Source organism: Euprymna scolopes, chromosome 2 (assembly GCF_053919585.1).
Source record: "Euprymna scolopes isolate OS-2025 chromosome 2, ASM5391958v1, whole genome shotgun sequence".
Taxonomy (NCBI): Eukaryota; Metazoa; Mollusca; class Cephalopoda; order Sepiida; family Sepiolidae; genus Euprymna; species Euprymna scolopes.
Window position 1 is genome coordinate 69,769,086 of NC_136483.1, and position 17,287 is coordinate 69,786,372.

The window sequence follows — 17,287 nt, forward strand, 5'->3', positions numbered from 1 at the left end:
TTTAGAATGATTTCTTTTTTTTCCAATTTTGTTTATAAACGAATGAGGAAGAGGAAGATGCAGAGAGAAGTATGTTGACAAAGGATGATGAATGGACACGTATAATTATCATAATAATAAATGATATTAAATATACTTAATACTTTATTGCCGTTTCACAGCAATTCTCATAATGATAAATAATAATAAATATGACTTAGCTTAACACTTATCAACATTCCATGGCATTACTAAAAATATTAGTTTTTAAAAGTGAAAATTGAACACCTATTAAAAGAATGATCTAGAAACAGCGTTACAATGTTATTTTTCCTGTGATTTATTCCTACAATTTTATTTGAACTAAATATTAAGTAGATCATCTGTTCCGATCTACAACCACTTTTAGTTAACATACATGTGTTCAATGGTAAAAACTCAGTTAAACAATTGAACATGGGGTATTTCAGCTAATTTAAAATTATTTTTTGTTTGAATGTCCTTGGCAGCATTCAAAGACAGATAAGAGAAAGGATTGTTTAGCAAGATCAGGTCAGATGTGGTAAAAACGTGTGAATAGAAAAAAAAAAAAAAGTGATTTAAAAAAAACAAAAAAAAAACAAGAAGAGCAATGTTAACAATGAGTAGTTAATGAAAACTGTGCGCCCTTCTCCCAAATGTGTTAATGATATCAAAACCTGATTAAAAGTGTTATCAATTGGAAAATTATCTGAATTAACGGTTGTTTTTTTTTTTTTTTTTATACAGAACCCTTCATCTCCTTATTAGCTCAGCTAAACAACTTCCATGCCAAAAAGATCTCTTCATTTATTCAGCTTTGAGTTTTCAAAACCAGCATTTCAACCACACCCTTTGATGACGCTATGATATGCAACAATATTATTTGATGCCAGTTTTCCAGCAAGTGACACATATGCTATCACGAGTGCCTCCTGATTTAAAAACAAGTTCATCAAGAATCGATAGGACATTTAATTAAAATAAAATTAGGCAAATTATGAAGACACATTTCCGTTGTTTTTTGGTGAACAAATATTTACAAATTATTTATTTTCTTTGTTGACAAAAGATAGAAAAAACAAAAAGACAAGACAGGAACATTTTTTTCTAAAAATGTATAAAATCTTTTTCTTTTTTTTTTTTTTTTTTTTTTTTTACACTTTTTCTATTTTTTTTTTCTTTTGCATTTAAGCATTTTCTTTTGGGCAAATCCTGGAATGTTTCGACATGTTGGTCCTCGAAATGTGCTTGCAGCACGAGTCACACCTAATTTTCTGATATTTCTTGGGAATCTTTTTCTTTGGTAAGATGCAAAGATTTTCTTCCCTAGCCTTTGCCGAGTTCGGACAGATTTTACTGTTTTGATGCCGAGAGATATTCGATTGGTTGATCTCTTTATGGCAATATTCACAACGCACTTTTTCGTTCTTATACTTTTTTATTTCTCGTTGATTGCGGTAATAATAGTTGAGTTTACGCTTCTTTTCGCGCTGAATTCGGACGTTCCTGGGTATTTTCTGCTTTGTAGACGTGACTGACGAAGGTTTGGCAGCCACAAGCTTATGACTGCTTTCTTGAAGCACTTCAAACTCAATCGGTCGACTTCTGTAAAGACCAACACGTTTTACTTTAAGTGAAGGTACACAAAACGGACAACGGTACATACAAAACTCTGAATGAGAGCCATCCATGTGAGCCTGAATATCACTCAAGTTCTTGGCTTCCAACCCACATTTCTTGCATTTGTAAAGATGCTGCCCCGGAGAACTGTCCGTTCCGTGAAATTTACATTTTGGTGCAGAATGCTTATGGGTTGATTCCACAAATTGTCCATTCAATTTCGAAGCAGTTTCTGCTGGAGTAAAGACTATTTTCTCAGAGTTTTCATTGCTTATAAACGTTGGAAAAAACACTGAACCCTGTGAAGAGACGCTGACAATTTTTAATCCCAAATCATTGGAATTGCTGAGGTCAACTGTCGGAGAATCATTAATGGCAGATATTTTCGGCAAAGGATCGGCTGGATCTGAATTGATTGAAGTTGTTGTCATGGATACGTTCGAAGAAGTGGAATTTTTCACTGGACTGGAATCATGAAAAAAAAAAAGAAAATACACATCAAAACAAATATGTTATTATAATAATAATGATTTAATAAAAAAAATGAAGGGAAAAGAAAGGATGGAAGGGAAAGGTGGGTGGTAGGAAGAGGAAAGGATTATAGTGGTAAGAGGAAGAGTAAGGTAGTAGTAGGAGGAGAGAAATAAGAGTAGAAAGAAGAGAAGATGGTGAGAAGAAGAGGACAACTGCAAAAAAATAATTGCAATAGAAAAAAACAAGAAAAATGAAAACATTGAAATATATAAAATAATTTGATGAATTAACTCATAAATGGAACGGGGAGGGGGAGTCATGAGTTCCAAACATTTTAAAAACATGAAAAAAACACTTCAAAACGTATGTGTATGTGTGTGTGTGGGGGGGGGGCTTTTCTTTTCTCTTAAAGATTTCCTTTGTAAAGATTTCACCATTAAATATTACTTAATCAATTATTAAGTCCTGATATTTTTAAGGCTGTTAAACACAAAAAAAAAAACTAAGGTGGATCTGTACAATGCCCACTCCCTCCTTGTATTTTTTCTTTTTGTCTTTTTCAATTTTTTTCAACGGATTATACCCCTCTAATATAAAGGATTTTTTATTTAATCTAAGGGCAATGATGTTATGATCTTTATTATCCAATGTATTCCATATTGTTTCCACTGGTCGGCATGCTTGTTTTCATATGTGCGTGCATTCAATTTTTGAACATTTATACATTTATTCTGTATACTCACTTGCACTTTTATACATTAATTCTGTATAATTACTATTCCATAGCTAGCTATAACATGTACTGACCCAACGAGTCATGGTCAATCTAGTATACATACATATATTTGCAACAATAATATCATGTAATTTACATGAGTATTCTAGCCAATATAAAATATGCATTCTACTGATTTGTGAAAACCTAATTGGTATATTTCACTTATGAAACTGTGGAAACTGTCTAAGCTCTTGTTCTACTTTGTCCGGCCCCAACTTCTGCAGTTGTATGTATAAACTAATTTCATTGCAGTATTACACAGCACTTCTCCAATAGTCTACCTCCTCTTAATTTATTCATATCGTTTCGAGCTTTTCCGTGTGGATAATTGCAAACTGTTTCTTCCCCATGATATCTACAGAATCTTCAATGATTTAACATATCTTCATTGACCTATATTCCTGTCTCCTTTATCAATGCATTCTGTTCTTCAAATTCTGCGTTCAATAGATTCTTTCTGTAGCAGCCATTACTCATGAAGAGGACTTCAAATAAGGGGGAATAACTCGTGATTCTTAAATGAATTAGATCATATGTTCATTTAAATAATGAATATGCTGGATTAAATATTATTAAATATTTTTTCTTAGCTGAAAGGAAACATGAAAGAACGCTGCAATACCGACAAAATGATAAGCCCGTTAAGGATTTAAATGAAAGTTATCAGAGTAAAAATGAATCTTCCCCATTTACAATCCTTTAAAAAACGGGATTGGTTTTATTTGTTTGTTTTATGACATATCAACCATTTTGGGGGGTTTATATTTAATGCTGAATCTGGTAATTCAAAAAAAAAATTATGCTTCATGTTCATTACATCTTCAAATATTTATTCATGGTGTTTGCTTAAATTGTTTTGTAGAGGAAAATTGTTGTTTTTGCATTGGACTTTGCAGAACTTAATCTTACCTTGTGCCTGGCTTGGGAAAACATAATATTAAAATAAATTATTTGGAAATACAAAATATAAGAATAGGTGCTTCTTGAAAGACATGCACAAGTGAAATATGGCAGTTGGGTATCGACACCAAAATAAAAATAATTGAAAATTATTGAGAACTTGTTTTTTTTTTTTTCATGTGTTTGATTCTAGGTTGGAATGAACCCATTTTATTTTTATCACCCTGTTTTCTCCATTTTACATAGCTCTTCTAAATTAAAAATATAAATAGGGTTTACTCCAACCTAAAATTGGATGTATAAGAAAAAACTTTTTTTAATTAAAATTCTACTCAAGCATTTTCCCATAATTTTTGATGTAGATATTTATTTTACCTAAAACATAAGATCACCACTTATCAAGGCCCGGAAGCCACTCAGGGATAAGGGTTATTGCAAGTACATTACGTTAGTGTGGAGATTTGATTAAGCATTTACTTAAAGGGGCGGTTCATTAGGAATTTGTTAACATTGGACTTGAAGACATCCAAGTTGTAGTCCTGTGGGAAGCAGGCAGACGGAACAGAGTTCCACAGGCGTGCAGTTCTAAGAAAGAAGCTTTGTTCATGGAATCCGCGTTTTGATTTAGGCACAGATAAACAGTGGGGGAAATTTTTCAGTGGATTCAGCTAGATGGGTGTTTTTCGTGAAAGATTGGCGAGGAGGGACCAGAGATTGGAGTTCAGACGAGCACCTGCCATGGAAATAACGATAAAACAAGGATAGGCTTGCAACGTCTCTTCTGTGGGAGAGAGGTTGCAGGGTAGAGAAAAGGGCATCTCCCACTAAGCCACAAAGTCTATTTTGTACTCTGTCAAGGCAGGGTAGGCTGTTTTTAGCAGCTCCTGCCCAGATATGACAACAGTATTCCATCCTTGGACGTACTTGGCTTTTATATAGATAGAGAATTGCATCAGTAGTGAGATATCTTCTGGAGCGGTAGAAGGATCCCACCATCTTTCCAGCGACCTTGGCAACAGACTTGATGTATGTGTTCCATTTCAGATCAAGAGTAAAAGTCAAACCCAGAAGCTTGTCAAAACACGGGGCCTCACCCAGACGAGAGCCATCCATCACAATTGATGCCAGATGGGAATCAGAGCGTTGATGATGTAAGGATAGGAGTTTGGTTTTGGATGCATTAAAAGGTAACCAGCCACATTTTCTCCCACTGAACCACGCGCTCGAGATCAGAGGAGAGAGAATCAGAGAGAACTTTGTCGTTTACAGCCTTTGATGTGTTGCTGTAGATGGTCGTGTCATCAGTATAGATGTCAACGAATGATTTAAGTATGTGTTTAGGGAGGTCATTGATGTAGATGTAGATCAGGAAGAGAGTTGGGCCCAGGATTGACCCCTGAGGGACTCCAGCATTTATATTGCAGGCCTCTGATTTTTGTCCATCTACCACTACTCTTATGAGCCTAATGATTTAATGATTGAGCTGGAAATCTTGTGAAGTAGAGTTATACCGTAGCTGGAAATCTTGTGAAGTAGAGTTATACCGTAGCTGGAAATCTTGTGAAGTAGAGTTATACCGTAGCTGGAAATCTTGTGAAGTAGAGTTATACCATAGCTGGAAATCTTGTGAAGTAGAGTTATACCGTAGCTGGAAATCTTGTGAAGTAGAGTTATACCGTAGCTGGAAATCTTGTGAAGTAGAGTTATACCGTAGCTGGAAATCTTGTGAAGTAGAGTTATACCGTAGCTGGAAATCTTGTGAAGTAGAGTTATACCGTAGCTGGAAATCTTGTGAAGTAGAGTTATACCGTAGCTGGAAATCTTGTGAAGTAGAGTTATACCGTAGCTGGAAATCTTGTGAAGTAGAGTTATACCGTAGCTGGAAATCTTGTGAAGTAGAGTTATACCGTAGCTGGAAATCTTGTGAAGTAGAGTTATACCGTAGCTGGAAATCTTGTGAAGTAGAGTTATACCGTAGCTGGAAATCTTGTGAAGTAGAGTTATACCGTAGCTGGAAATCTTGTGAAGTAGAGTTATACCGTAGCTGGAAATCTTGTGAAGTAGTGGAATACATTTATACAACTTTCGTCTATGCTTTTTATTTATTTATTTTTTCAAGAATTGCATCCATTGTTAAGCAAGTATAGTCATTCTCTATCTCCTCCATTTTTAAGGCTTTTATTATAACTTCTGAAACCACCTTTGTAGTCTCTAATCACTTGTAAACCCCATGCTCTGCTGATAATTGGTAGTTGGTTAGGAAGTATTATCAAAGTTTCAACTCATGCAAGAAAAATATACACATTTTTTATTTTATTTATTGTAGTTGAAAAAAGACATTTTATTTAATTATTTGTTGTTACATTCTTGAAATGTTATGGACATAAATATTTTTGTTTGTAATATATTTCAATTTCTTTTTTTTTCCTTTATCAATATAAAAAAAAAAAAACAAGCCAAAAACTATATGGTCTCCTGACTGATTTCGGCTATTTTCCCCATTTAAACCCCTGGCCTTATGTAAAACATTAGGGCAAAATGGACAAATGACACTGTTTCATGACAAACGGCGCATTAATTTGAATTTAGTACCAGTCAAAACCCTTATTTAGACACAGGTATAAATTTTTGGAGAAAAATAAAAACGAGTCCCAAAAAGGGTGTTTTTTACTCTTAAAACGCACTGGGCTCAAGCCCCACAATTTTCCCAGGGTAAAATATTACGTTTCCAGAAGCATATTCATATGGTCTTGCTTTTGGGTCATTTTTAGCAAAATCTAAGGGTGGGAAAAGATTCTATTGTGAAAACAACTACCAAGATGAGAATGATAATCCAAACAATGAAAATTAATACCAATCCTCATCTCAAAATAATTTAAAACAATTTTTCTAACCAGAATGCATCAAATTTATAGAAATTTTGTTCAAATGAAAAAGAAATAAATTTTAAAACTTTAGAAAACCGAGTAATGCTGATAATTTTTGTTATTAGACGAAAAAAAATGAATAATTTGACAGATTGCCGCATTAATTCTTATTTCAGTCACATAAATTCTTTAGAGTGAAATGATTTTGGCATTTTTTCCAAACAAATTATCTCTACTTAAACCATGTTTGTAATAATAATAATAAAAAAAATAATAACTTAGAAAGAGTAAGTTATAGCAGGTTTGGCACTTATGTATGACACGGGCTGAGATACACAGTTGCCAGACTAAGAAAACAATTTAATAAAAATTATATAAAACCTGAATTAACTTGTAAATGCTATTTAACAAATAGCATGGGTCGTTAAATGCAAAAGTATGAAATAACATTTATTTTATCAAAATAAAATTATAAAAAACATTTATTGTATCAAAATATAAGGCACTTATGCATTATAGCGGTGGGAATATTTTGTTTTGTTGGGTTTCATTGAACAACCGATAGGGAACATAACTTTTCAATCTAATTCAACAGTGAGGTACTTATGCATTACACAGGCGGAGCCATTTTGTTTTATTGGGTTTCATTGAACGATCAATTGGGGGTGTAACTTTTCAACCTTATTCAACCGTGACAATAATTAAAACTATATTTTATTACAGTTTTACTTAAATTCAAACAATTTTTTATTAAAATTCTATTTTTCTCTTACGGCAACTTCTTTCCCTTAAATTGTTGGAAAAAAAAAAAAAAAAGAAAAAAGAAAGATCCAATGTTGCTTTAATTTTTATTAAAATTCTATTTTCTCACGATGAGTTTCTGTTAAATTGTTTGAAAAAAAAAAATCTATTGTTCCTCAAGGGCAGAGTTAGACACAAGGTCGGTTTTTAATATGGGGAAAGGAACAAAGATAAAAATTGCCTCAGTCTAGAAGGATTTCTCCTCCACTGACTGAGGATAGAAAAGAGGATGTGTAGTATCAGAACAGATACTACATTTTGCTCTTAGCCAAAATGCCAAGTAATGTTGCTTTAATACAAAAAAATGTATTTTTTCAATAAATGTTTTTACAATTATATTTTGGTACATTTTTACACGATAACTTTTTTTCAAGTATTTTGATGTTATTTATTTTCTATTTATTTTGTGTGTTATTTGATCAAAAAGAAATTTTGTTTTATTAAATTTAAACAAGAAAACAATTCAATGACTTTTTTGGTAAATGTAAAGTTTAAGCGTGATGCTCTTTTTTAACGTTATTAAGAAACCTATTAGGTAACATGGGAGGGGGGTATTTTGTAACTTATTGGAGTTATTGCCCCTAACAATGGCGCCGTCCATATAATGCATAAGTACCAAAAAAATAATTTTCATTCAAATTCAACCAAGGGATAATATCCTTCTAGACTGAGGCAATTTTTATTTTTGTTCCTGTCCAGAATGCCCCTTTTTGGGGAGATAGATTTTCCTCACAGTAATAACCATCCTTGTGTCTAACTCTATTCTGGTCGGAAGGCAAGTAAATAGGAATAATATTTAAAAATAAATAAAAACAGTCAAAGGGAAATAACCTAAAAATTTTATCTGAGACAGAAAAAAAATAAACCAGAAATTTTCATTTTGATTTTAAAAAATCCAGTTTTTTACACTCTAGGGACGAAACCAAAATTTTTCCAGGGTTAAATATTACATTTCCAGATAAATGTCCATGTGGTCTTGCTTTTGGGTAATTCTCAGCAAAATCTAATGGTCGGAAAATATTCTATGTATCAAAAAGTGCTATTTTTATTGATTTTGCCTGCTTTTGACCTCTTACGGACTCAACGAGAATTTTCCCATCATCAAATATTACGTTTCCAGATGTATATCTATATGGTCTTGCTTTTGGTTAATTTTTAGTAAAATCTAATAATTGGAAAAGATTCTATGTTCCAAAATGCGCTATTTTTGTCCATTTTGGGATAAAAAAAACAAACAAAAAAACCCCCAAACATTTTTGACCACTTTTGATCCCCTGGGAAAGAAACCAAAATTTTCCCAAGATAAAATATTATGTTTCCAGATGTATATCCATGTGGTCTTGCTTTTGGATAATTATTAGCAAAAGTTAAAATATTTTTAAAAATATGGAAAATATTTTACGTCCTGAAAAGTACTATTTTGGGCCATTTTGATCCCATTCGACTCCCTGGGAACATAACTAAAATTTTTATAAAAAATTCAATAATGTTACATTTCCTCCGCCTAGTTGTAACTTCATGCAAAATTTCAGAAAAATGTAATTAGTCATTGAGAATTTTTGGAACAAACAGATGAACGACCCAGGACTGTACCCTAATAAACAAAGTCTCTGACAGCATAGATACAGCACTTTGCCTCGACACTCGCGCACAAGTGCATGTACTTGGTGACTTCAATGTCCACCACAGCAACTGGCTTGGATTTTCTACTCACGGAGACGCAGCTACATATAACTTCTCTATATCTCCTTCCCTATCACAGATGGTTACGTTTCCAACCCGTTTCCCAGACCAGCAAGAACAACACGCATCACTTCTAGATCTGTTTCTGACCACGGCTCCCGATGACTGTGTAACTAATGTCCAAAGCCCACTTGGGAACGCCGATCATGCAGTGGTAATAGCTGAAATAGCCCTAAACTTTAGAGCCAAAACTGAAGAGCCACTGCTCAAAACGACGAGATATTATAAAAAGACTGACTGGGAAGCCATCAGGGATCTCATCAGGGACGTCCCATGGCAAAATATTTTTTCACTTCCTGCTGAACAGTGCGCAAATGAAACCATTGAATGGTTCAAAACAGCAAATAAAGCACATGTTCGCACACGGAAATTTTATAGCAAGCCCCACTCTCCCCAATGGTTTACTTCTACTTGTGCAGCTGCCATCGTGCAAAGGCAGCATGCATACCACAGATTTAACTGACATGTCCAGTTCAAACAGGCAGAAGTATATAGAAGCCAGAAGTAGCGTTAAGAAATAAATAGCAACAGCTAAGAGAGAATTTACTGAAACCACCAAAAAACGCATTGAAGCACAGAAATTAGGGAACCGCGACTTCTGGAAAATCTACAACAGTGTAGTAAATAATGAGCAATCATCAATCCCCCCACTATCCAACAATCATGAGGTTGTTTGCTCTGCAACTGAGAAGGCTAACATGCTTGCCAGTCGGGTTGCCTCCAACTCCACACTGGACCCTGCCAACCACCCCCTGCCTGACTTTCCTTTGCAGACAGACGCCACACTAGACGATCTGAAAATCACCCCTTCTCAGGTGCATGCTATCATAAAAAATCTTGACACTTCAAAAGCATGTGGACCTGATCTCATCCTGGCTGTGCTATTAAAAAAGTGCTTCGCCGAAGTAGCTCTGGTTCTTTCCAAACAAATGCTTTAATGACTCTTGCTTTCCTGCCTATTGGAAAACTGCTTCTGTGGTACCAGTTTTCAAGAATTCTGACGAAATAACTGACCCAGTAAATTACCGCCCCATTAGCCTCCTCCCACTTTTTGCCAAAATACTTGAGTCCATAATTAACCAAGCTCTAGTCCATCACCTTACAGATGCTAAACTTCTGACTGACCAACAATATGGATTTAGGTAAGCCCATTCCACGTAATCCTAATTGTAATCTCTGAGCGCATATACCATTCACTTGACAAAACAGGGGAGGGTAGAGCAGTAGCTCTAGATATATCAAAGCTTTTGACAGGGTATGGCATGAAGGTCTTCTCAGGAAAATTAGATCATACGGTATCACTGGGAAAATACTTAACATAATTAAATCCTTCTTAGATAAGAGAAAAATCCAGGTTGTCCTCGACGATCCTACATCTAAACAATGATATAAATGCGTGAGTCTCTCATGGGTCTATCCTGGGACCTCTGTTATTTCTAATATTCATAAATGACCTCCCTGACAAAATCTCCTGTGAGATGGGTATATATGCTGACGACACCACACTCTATAACAGACACGACAGGAAAACAAATGAACACATATCTAAAGAAATGGCAGAAGCACTAGAGGATGACATCCAATCTGTAGTGGAATGGGGACATAAATGGATGGTCACATTCAATACTGCCAAGACAAAACTCGTTTCCTTCAATAATTACAAGAAACCTTCTCTACCACCAATAGCAATGGCCAATGACACTTTATCTGAAAGTACATCCTTTAAACTCCTCAGCCTAACGCTCTCAGGAAACACGAGTTGGAACAATTACATTGAGAGTATCGCCAGGACCGCTGCGAAGAAGGTAGGTTCTCTCTACCGTGCTAGAAAGATACTAATGCCCGAAAGTATCCTATACCTCTATAAGGCCACCATTCGCCCATGTATGGAGTATTGTTGTCATATTTGGGCTGGTGCATCTGCTACTAGTCTCTCTCGCTCCTAGACAAGGTTAAAAAAAGAGTCGCCAATCTGATAGATCCTGAACTGGCATTTAAACTTCAGCCTTTGTCCCATCGATGAAATGTTGCATCCCTCTGCCTGTTCTACAAGTACTTTAACGGTGAATGCTCTGACGAACTGCAAGCACGTGTGCCCCCACGACGTGAACACCCTCAACAAATCAGACAAGCAGCTAAACCCACCCCTTCACAGTAGAGATCCCTAGATGTAGGAGAGCCTTCTACTCCAGGACAGCTAAACTTTGAAATTCCCTACCGGGTCCCTGCTTCCCCAACTGTACTGACATGCAGAAGTTCAAGTGCAATGTAAACCGACATCTTGCTGCCCAACTCCCTACACAGTACCCCTGATGCCCATGTCCCTGATACAACACAGTGGCAATATGCCTTGTTTGGGGTGAAAATGTAATTTAAAAAAAAAAAAGGATGAATTCTAAAGTCTAAATCTGACTAAGTCAGTGGACCAATAAATAAATAAAATTTTTTTTAAATAAATGATTGCCTTAAATTTCACCTTGGATTCCAAAAATCATTCCCTTAAAAATGTCCTATTATGCAAGCTACACTTCTCATGTCAGGTTGAAGAAAAGGATATAAAAAAAGTTGAAAATTGTTTTATATATATATATATATATATATGCCTCATGTTAATAGATTGTCCATCCAAGTCCTCATGCAAGAGATAATATTATTTTGTCTGTTGGGTTATTTTTGGAATTAGGAATATTTCTGGACTGTTATTTCTTCAGACAGATGGTTTAATATGGAAAGGCCTTAAATAAAGACTATATCTGGAGAAATCACAAGCCAAAATCTTTTTCTAATTTCAGGATATTCAGATGAATGAAACCTGGATAAACACAGTGGATGTAGTAATCTCCAGTATTCAAAGAATATATATCCTTACACATGTGTGTGTGTGTATATATATATATATCATGATCCGATCCAAGATCGTTATCACCCAAAATAGGTAACAGCAGAGTATTTTAATGAAGGAAGACCAGTGGCCAATCAGGTTGGATTAAAAAAATCTAACCAACTCTAGCGCTAAAGATAAAACCAGCTATTATTTTGGGGCACGAGTCAGTCAGTCAATTTCTGTTAAGATCCCGTTCAGTCCACACCTGTTGGATGATTTTGGGATTCCATTATCAACAAGCAAGTGGTAACATAGGAAAAAAGAGAAATTATAAAATTCCTTGAATGAATCGACTTTAGTGTGCACATCTACATTTCATGCAAACTGTTTAAATGCACCGATAATTGATGTAACACCCCCACCCCCAAAGCTTATAGGCAACATTTCCAAGTTAAAATAGTAAAAACTTGTGTTATTAAAATTTTGACAGCAAGGTAGGTCGAAGTGTTGTCTAGCGCTTATGCCTGTCAATGACCCTCTTAACATACAGATTATTTCTGATTTCCTGGAATATTTACAAATAGGACCCCAAGGGAGGATGTAACACAAACAAGAAAATTAACGATGAGAATAAAAATTGATTAAATTATAATATTTATTAATCCACCAAATATTTAAATAAGGAATTAAAATAAATAAAAATCCTTAAACCATGGGATTTTAAAGATAGGCCCTTTTCATCAGAGGATAAAAATTAGTAAAAATATATTACTGGTTAGTATATTTATTTGGATTCCTTGTTTGAATATTTCATAGATTAATAAATATTGTAATTTATCCAATTTTTATTTTCATCAGCAATTTTCTTTCTTTACTTGCTTTATGTAGCATGATGAGCTTTTCATTATCTCGATAAGTTTGAATATAAACATAATATTTATATTTGTAACCCTGATTTCTTCACTAAAAATTGGATATGGCAAAGTTGATTTTTAACATAGAGAATCCAGCTAAATAAAGAGATACTTTAGAAGGCTATAAAATAGCTTGGAGTGGAATCGTTTGTGTTGGCCACTAGGGAGGCATCACGTAATCAGCAATAAATCTACTTAAAATGATATATACTTATCCAGGTACCTGGAGTAAGACACTTTCAGAATATATATGGTCCTTGGGGGGGGGGGGGGGTTCTCTCCAAAACCCTACCAAGAGTTCATGAACAAATAGAAACTTCAACTATATTATAGAAAAGATATGTATAAGTGATTATTTCATGTAATTGCAAAGGGGAGGTAACTCGAAATGTTAACATTAACAAATTTGGTTTTTATCAAGTGGAATCTTTTTTATTGAAACACTAGCAAGGAGACCTGACGTTGTTCATGATTCAATGAGGATCAACAAATGTTCCACACTTCTAATATTTTTATTGACATCAATGAAACCGTCCATTTGTCAATCAAATTGATCGAGTGTCTGCTCTAGTTGGGAACTCACTGCGGTGAAGCAGGAGGACACTCATATGACTCCCTGCAATCCATAATTCATTGTAGCCAGCATTGCCATTGATTTTATGGAATGATTTTTATATAATGACTTAAATTAAAGTTTAAAATGCAAAAAATTCAGTATCATGGTTTAATTGTGCTCTCAACAGAAACATGCACTTCAACCATGCTCCTGTCTTATCAAAGAACCTATTGTTGATTTTATATGCCGAGCCATTCTGCTGGTGTGGTGATAAAACTTCTCAAATGCAGTTGTGAAGCATAAAAGTGTTAACTTTGATTAAAATTTGACTGTCCTTTCTTTAATGGGATTTCTTTTATTCTCGATTTTCAGTACTTATCAAAAGTATTCCGATATAAAAATTATCTAAGAACACTTCAGAACACAAAGTAATTTGTGTGAAATTAAAAAAAAAAAAATTAAAAAAATCGCTCCAGCCATTTTGGAGTCCATAGGGAACGAACTCATACACACAAAGTGCCTTATATATATATATATATATATATATATATATATATATATATATATATATATAAGTAGAGATAGAAATATAAAACAGCAAGTGCAAATATTTACCTTATACTGAATTTTTAAACTTTTCCTCATAAAATAAACAAAACAATATGTACTTCTATAAGAAATTTTCATAAATTTTTTTTTTTGTTACTATTTAAACAAGGGGGTTTTATTTACAGTTTTTGGACCATGCACAGTATAAAGACCCCAGCCAACAAGAGAAACAAGTGAGACAGCTTTTGATTATATCTTAACATTCTGTAAACAAAGGGGTCAAGTTGTTCGTTTTTTCACTAGCAAGATTTCTTTTTTAATGCAGGGCATATTTTTTTTTTTTTTTAATACAAAATTGTTTAAAGATTATTTAAACAAAACCTTTTAGCATACAAACGAGGGATAATTATTTTATTTTTATAAATAATTTAATATATATAAAACTTTGTTAAAAAAATACACAGCAAATATTTTTTAAAACTGTCATTCACCTTTTTGCTAGAAGCAAAGTAAAGTATCTGATGTAAAACTACACTTCATCTTTTCTCGCCTTGATCAATGACTGAGAAATCCTTCTAGATTGAGGTAATTTTTGTTTTCATACCAATCCGCAGTGCCTCTTTTTGGAGAGCTGGATTTTCCCTACATTAAAAACTGACTTTCTGTCAAATCTGCTCCAAGGAGACAGGTAAAGATTATTTTATTTTTTAATATTTAATAAAATATGCATTATTTTTATAAATGTCCATGTAGGGAAAATCATGTTTCTCCCTAAATGGAACACTTTGGATTGAAACAAAAAAAAAAAAAAATGAACTTAGACTTCCATAACCATAAATCATATGAGAATAATACAATGGATGTATAATGTGAGGATTAAAGACAAGCTCAGGTCTGATCACCTCGGAGGAAGATTAAATCTGGGCAAGATAGGGAAATGTGTACAGAAAAGGAAACCTTGGATATATGATCACGTTTAAAGAATGCGAGTTTTGGGGTTAGCAGATCTAAAACAGTTGATGCATCAAAGTCAGTTTGCAGGGGAAAGCCGAAGAAAACATGTAAAGAAGTGATGCGGATGGACTTGGAGAAAAAGGAATAAATAAAGACCTGGCCAGAGATAGTTTGGAAATTAATTTTTAAAAGCTGTCCAACACATGCTAGAATATAAAACAGATGTTAAGCCAAATATGATGATGACTATTTGCTAAAACTGAACATGTGTATAAAAGAAAGCATATATAGAAAGTGGAAAATTTTAAATACTGACCTTTTTGCAGTTGTAACTTCATCTGAATTACCTCCCTTCGTTGGTGTGCATTCTTCATCCACTATCATCTTACTTTCACAGGAACCAGATGATTTGCCTTTGCCTGATTTTAGTTTTGTCGTATCTTCAGCAGCATTGCCATTCTGATTGATATTATTACGTATCGAAATCAAGGGAAGATTTTCTTCTTTGTCTTCAGCTTCTGCTATTTTATTCAAATCTTCTTTCGACGGATGCTTTTTTCTTCTTTTGCTGTTTTCTGTGTAGCATTTTGCCTGTTTCGTTCCGTTAAGAGAATGGTTTTTGATCTGCTCCCCGTCATGAGACTCACCGGGGGCAGACTTAGATTTACTCAATCGTTTTCTTTTGTGAGCATGTTGGACAGGGAAGTTACGCGACAACTCAAGCAAGTCGATGTTGAGCTCCTTAAAGAAATCTTGAATGACGACTCGACATGGTGAACAATGCGCAAGCAATTCGGGAATATTTGATGCTCCACTATCCTTTTTGTCGGCTGGACATGCAGGCAAGAAACCAATAAGTGTTTGGGATTTTAAATTCTCTGTACAATTCATAGAATTGTTTTTGTCTGGATGTTTTTCTTCAGCTTTCTCAATTATTTTGGCCGAATTGCTTTCCGGCTTTACATTGCTGTCTGGTTCCGATTTTGAAGACATCTTTTCCTCTGGAAGGTTTACATTATCCATGTTGTTGATATTTACAGAAATGGTTTCCTCTGTTTTGCAAAGTTTTTTGTCATTAAAATTTGACTGCAAATCTTTATCTTCTAATGTAGAAGTTATGGTGGAACTTTTATCTGCTGAGATTAGCACAGTTTCTTTATTGTTTCTTTTTTTGTCAGTGATTTGAGATTCTTTTGTTTCAGACTTTATTGTATCTTGTGATTCTTTCTTTGAAGTCTGCAAAGAAACCAAAGAGTCTTTGACTTCTTTAGCATTACATGGCAACGGCTTGCTTCCAACATTTTCCAAAGACGAAGAACTGTCAGATTTAGGGTCAAAAGGCACTTGGGGTTTGACCTTTTCCTCAACTACTTGTACACACAAAGTAAATCTAACCGGAGACGATGGATTAGTGTCTAGCTTGGATTCATTACATTTTAACTCAGGATGCACTTCACCTGCAAGACTTTCTTTAGGTTCCGACGTCTCCATTAAATCAGTTTCAGTTTTTATGACTCCTGAATTGACCAGCGATTCTTGGCTATCTATTTTAGCATCCCATGGGCCCTGAGTATTAGCGTCTGTCTTTTGTCGCTGTAGAGTTTCATTCACGCAAGACAGACCATTAACTTTTGAGCCCTGGCCCAAATCTACTACCTTACTCAAAGTAAGAGAGGAGTCCGACACACATTCTAACGACTGAATGCCATCGGATTTGGAAGACTGTAAATACGCATGGTCAGTAACCATCTGTCCATTCTCTGCATTTTCAACAATGGCAGCCATGATGGAAGATTTTGTATCATTGAAAGGTAGATGCTCTGAAATCATCAGCAATGAGTATTTTTTACCTAAAAAGAGAATATCGAGATTTAATATTACAAACAGTTAAAAATACAACCATGATAACATCAAGCAGACAAAATACATTTTGGGGGTTTAAAGCTCAAACCATAATTTGTGTTCAAAATAGGAATCTTGAATATTATATCATATTTATATTATTCTAAACTAAAACACAACCACTCGGTTTTCGGGACCAAAGTGTATTATCTGTTCTATCCTTAGTCTGAAGAGGAGAAATCCTTCTTGACTGGAACAATTTTCTTTCTTTTTTTTTTTTAATTAAAAAAAATTGTTATGGAAATCAACTCCGACAAGACAAAGCTACTGAACATAAACTTGTATTAAAGAAAAAATAAAAAATAGAAAAATACTACTTTAAGATCAAAAATTAAGTGTTAGATGGATAGATTCTGACTCCAAAAAACAGCAATTCTTCCCACTTTGTCAGAAATATTACTCACA

General features: G+C 34.3%; 1 protein-coding gene across 16 annotated transcripts in view; it reads right to left on the reverse strand.

The window, feature by feature from the left end:
- Window positions 1-1,017: 1,017 nt before the first annotated feature.
- Window positions 1,018-17,287, reverse strand: part of LOC145292016 (uncharacterized) — a 110,739-nt gene continuing 94,469 nt past the window's right edge. For all 16 annotated transcript variants that reach the window (XM_080138113.1, XM_080138104.1, XM_080138096.1 and 13 more), the window contains 2 exons: window positions 15,297-16,830; window positions 1,018-2,085 (listed from right to left, as the gene is read on the reverse strand). In XM_080138113.1, coding sequence (XP_079994239.1) covers window positions 1,188-2,085; window positions 15,297-16,810 — 2,412 coding nt within the window. In that variant the 5' untranslated portion in view covers window positions 16,811-16,830 and the 3' untranslated portion in view covers window positions 1,018-1,187. The remainder of the gene's footprint in view (window positions 2,086-15,296; window positions 16,831-17,287) is intronic.